General features: G+C 36.3%; 1 protein-coding gene across 1 annotated transcript; it reads right to left on the reverse strand.

The window, feature by feature from the left end:
- Nucleotides 1–1,966: 1,966 nt before the first annotated feature.
- LOC116024288 lies at nucleotides 1,967–2,509 on the reverse strand. Its single transcript, XM_031265179.1, has one exon. It carries the CDS (start codon nucleotides 2,507–2,509, stop codon nucleotides 1,967–1,969), a length of 543 nt encoding a protein of 180 aa, XP_031121039.1.
- Nucleotides 2,510–4,287: the final 1,778 nt, after the last annotated feature.

Genomic DNA, 4,287 nt, shown 5'->3' on the forward strand with positions numbered 1-4,287 from the left:
GGTTCGTTAGAATGATCCCTAGCTGGCCCTACTAGGTCCATAAAAACGACACCTACCCGGACTTCCTAGAGTAACTATACTTTAAGTGTGCACACCCCCGCAGGAATTCCTCATCCTAACGAGTTATATAGTACTCGGCGAATAGACTTCGCCCTTCCGTATGAATGATCATACTATATAGCAACCTAGGGCAAGGGCACTTTAAGCCACCCGAAGGCTAATCAAGGTCCGCCTCAACTTTACTAGAAACTAAGGGTTTGAAAATATTTTTCCTTCTTCCTCATCTTCCTTGAGTCAAAATCACTTTTTGGACATATTCAACAAAATCAAGTCCTAACTTGAAATCAATCAACACTCTTAACCTAGTCCAAGAGTTTTGTTTCTCAAAACATTTTGATAGTACACTAATTACCATACACTGTGATAATAAAGTGTAACTATCCCACAATTTCCATCATCACATTACATATGTACATAACACTACATATATGTATATATGCATACAATATAACACCTCACACATTTATGCATACTTACATAAGATACACATACTATATATATACATAGTATAAATTTCCCTTAATACTCATACATATATGTATACACGGTTAACATACATACCATATATATACATAATACAACATCTTATATTACTTATACATACATACATAATACGCATATAATATATATTACTATACTTACACGTACGTACATACACTATATAATATACATAGTATTTCTAATTTAGATATTTAGGCGCATTAACAACCACATCTCACCAACACGACATTTTGTACATATATATTGTGTAAAATACAATTACATATATATTATACCTACAAACATGTACACAATAATTTCACCTAAAATTCGTCATATTTCAAATAAACTATCAATTATCTAATTTTAAGTGACCTTAACCTACTTAAGTGATTCCTTACCTTTCGGGAGTGTACTAACACCGTAGGAGGAATCTTGAATCTTTTCCCCAAATTTTTCACTCAAAACCCTAAGAGAAAATTAACATTATAGCAACAATTATTAAGAAACTATACTTAGATTCAAGATCTAGGAAGGAAAATAAAGCTTTCTACCGAATAAAATTAAAGTTTTACCGAATAGCTTGAGACTTGTGAAGAAGATTTTAGCTATGGAAGGTAGAGCTCTAAGGAAGAAGATGATGATCTCTCTCTCTCTTCTCTCCTTTGTATTTTTGGCCAAATGAGGGGAAAATGAGAAGACAATGCCTTATGATCCTACTCCTCACTTGGTTGACTATTCTCCCCTAAGCATGTGGTAAAAATTGTGACAAGTGTCACTTGCTTGTGGTTAAGTCTTGAAAAATATCTTAACTAGACTGACCGGGATTAAAACAGATGAATTCTCGGTAGAAAATGATCTAGATAGGATAATTTTTGAAACCCAAAATTTATCCCAGACTAAATCTCAAAATTGGGCTAGGTTCGGTATACCGCGAAATACAGCGATGCTACGATCAAAATAAATTTTCACTGCTGCGGGCTAATTTTATTAAATAGGAAATTCAAGGTTAATAGTATGGTGCCTAATAACCCACTTCCTAGGACAAACGGGACAGAACACATACTCCTAAAATTTTTTCGGTTCGTGACCGGTAACTAGCAAAAATTATTCTAACTAGCAAAAATTATTCTGAAATATCTATGAATCATAACTCGAGCATGCCAATGCCTTAGAATAAAATAAAATTTAAACCTCCCCCTTTTTTTAGGAACTTTTAGTAGAAAATATTTCGGGGTATTACACTCTACCCCTCTTAAAAGAGTTTCGCCCTCGAAACTAAGGTTAACTACACTTTTTGGAATAGAAGTTTCAATTTGGAAAGAAATGATTCAGTATAAAGGGAAAAGGAAAGGGATTGGATTCCTAAGGATATCTTATTTAATAATCATACCGCAAATACTAAACTTTTTATCTTAAATAATCATTAAGCTTTAGGTTCTCTTTTACCTTGCTCAAACAACATAGGGTATCGCGTTCTCATTTCGTCTTCCAACTCCCATGTGGCTTCTTCCACCAAATGGTTTGACCATAACACTTTCACCAACTTTATGGACTTTCTACGGGTATCCCGGGTCTTAGTATCCAATATTTTCACTAGTTTTTCTTCATATGATAAGTTCTCATCCAAAGTCACATCCTCAGGTTGAAGTACATGTGATGTATCATATACGCACTTCCTTAATTGAGACACATGAAATACATTGTGTACTCGATCCATCACCGCAGGTAGCGCTAATCGGTATGCTACCTTTCCGATCCTCTCAAGGATTTCATATTGTCCAATATATCTTGGACTCAATTTTCCTTTCTTCCCGAACCGCATTACTCCTTTTATGGGAGATATTTTTAGCCATACCTTATCACCTTTTTGAAATTCAACTGATTGCCTTCTTCGATCAGCATAAGACTTTTGTCGGTCCTGGGCAGCTTTCATCCTTCCTCGAATCAACCTGACCTTTTCTGTCATTTCTTGAAGATATTCGGGTCCTAATGTCACAGAATTAACCGAATCTTCCCAACACAGAGGACTTCTACACTTCTGTCCATATAAAGCTTCATACGGTGCCATTTGGATACTTGCATGATGACTATTATTGTAAGAAAACTCGATTAGATCCAAATGTTCATCCCATGATCCTTGAAAGTCCAATACATAAGCCCTTAACATATCTTCCAAGGTTTGTATAGTCCTCTCAGTCTGCCCATCAGTCATAGGATGAAAATGTAACACCCCAATTTTCAACTCTTACATTTATTACAAAATCCGTAATAAAACGCTGCGGAAGCTTACATCATATCAACAGAAAACCGGGTGCTACCGCCACACCTAGAGTGAATTCTATCACCTCTTTGACAAACTCCACTCTAAGTGCACAGGCTAAACTTACAACATTAATAACAATCCCTGTCTACATCAAAGAGTAGACCTCAACCTGTACTTCCCTTCTATTCCGAGCTCATCGGCTACAGGGGCCCACACTAATCTGCAACTGATAAGAAACACATTGAAGTGCAGTTAGCACGACGGCTAAGTAAGGAAATCCGATGTCACTCAAAAGTAGACAAAGGTTTGAAAACATAATCATTTGGAAAATAGTATATCGTTCAGTGAATCAAAATCCACTCGTCTCGTAAGACAAAATCATTTCTTTCTCAAAGACGTTACAGAGTAACTCTTTACTCATTTTTAAAACTTCCTTAGTTTCATATAGTAAGAGTGAGGCCTACAACCTCGGGCCATGGCACTCCAGCCCTCCCGTAGGTTCCTCCCTTATCCCAACCCCGGGCCGTGGCACTCAAGCCTTCCCGTGGGCACCTCTCCTTATTCCAACATGACGACATAACGGCGAATAGACTTCGCTCTAACAATATAACGACCACTGGGCAAGGGCACTTAAAGCCACCCGTGGGTCAATCAAGGTCCTCCTCAACTTACTTTAGAAACTACGGTTTTGAAAACATGATTCTTCCTTCAATTTTTCTTACTCAAATCATTTCTTTTGGACATATTTCACCAATGAGTCCAATATTTGAAATCGGCTACCTCTTTAGCCCCTGAAGGATTTTCAAACATCATTTTCTCAAACAATAAGGTTTTACAACCTTTATATCAAAATAGCATACGTTTTTCAACGTAAGTTTTCATAAACATTTTTGGATACACTTCATATGTCCATCTCACACTTAAAATCAACCAACATCCTTAACTATCGTCCTCAACAACTTCCACTATGATCAACACCATTAGATCATAACTTGAGGATATCGTACATCCAAATATATATAAATTCTAATAGGTAAGGTCATTGCCTAACCATAACCCAAAAACATCCAACAACTACTTTCTCACGATTCACCATATACAACCTTTATCTCAACATTTCCATATGACAATTTCCTCAATACACATCATAATAATATCTTTACCTAACTTTATCACCATTAACTCACTAACTACCTCACAATTATCATTAACACATCCATAATCATACTAAGCATAATTCAGAAAATTTCAGCTTGGCGCAGTCCGAAAGATTGAGTCGGTAAAAATAGTTCCCGAACTCTTTTTCACTTGAAATTTTTATGGTAGAATCCCAACTTATAGTACTTGATGTCCATAAAAAGTTTTGGTCATTTTGGCCCGCGAATAAACACAGAAAATTCCATCTTTGCCCTTGGCAGTGTGCTGTCCGGAATTTTTCTCTCTCTGGACCAGTTTTGGAGAAAAATTCGAAAACCATACTT

This window comes from Ipomoea triloba, chromosome 7 (assembly GCF_003576645.1).
Source record: "Ipomoea triloba cultivar NCNSP0323 chromosome 7, ASM357664v1".
Lineage (NCBI taxonomy): Eukaryota > Viridiplantae > Streptophyta > Magnoliopsida > Solanales > Convolvulaceae > Ipomoea > Ipomoea triloba.

Coding starts and splice junctions, on each gene's coding strand:
- LOC116024288 (XM_031265179.1), bottom strand. CDS start 2,509: ATGACAGAAAAGGTCAGGTTGATTCGAGGAAGGATGAAAGCTGCCCAG.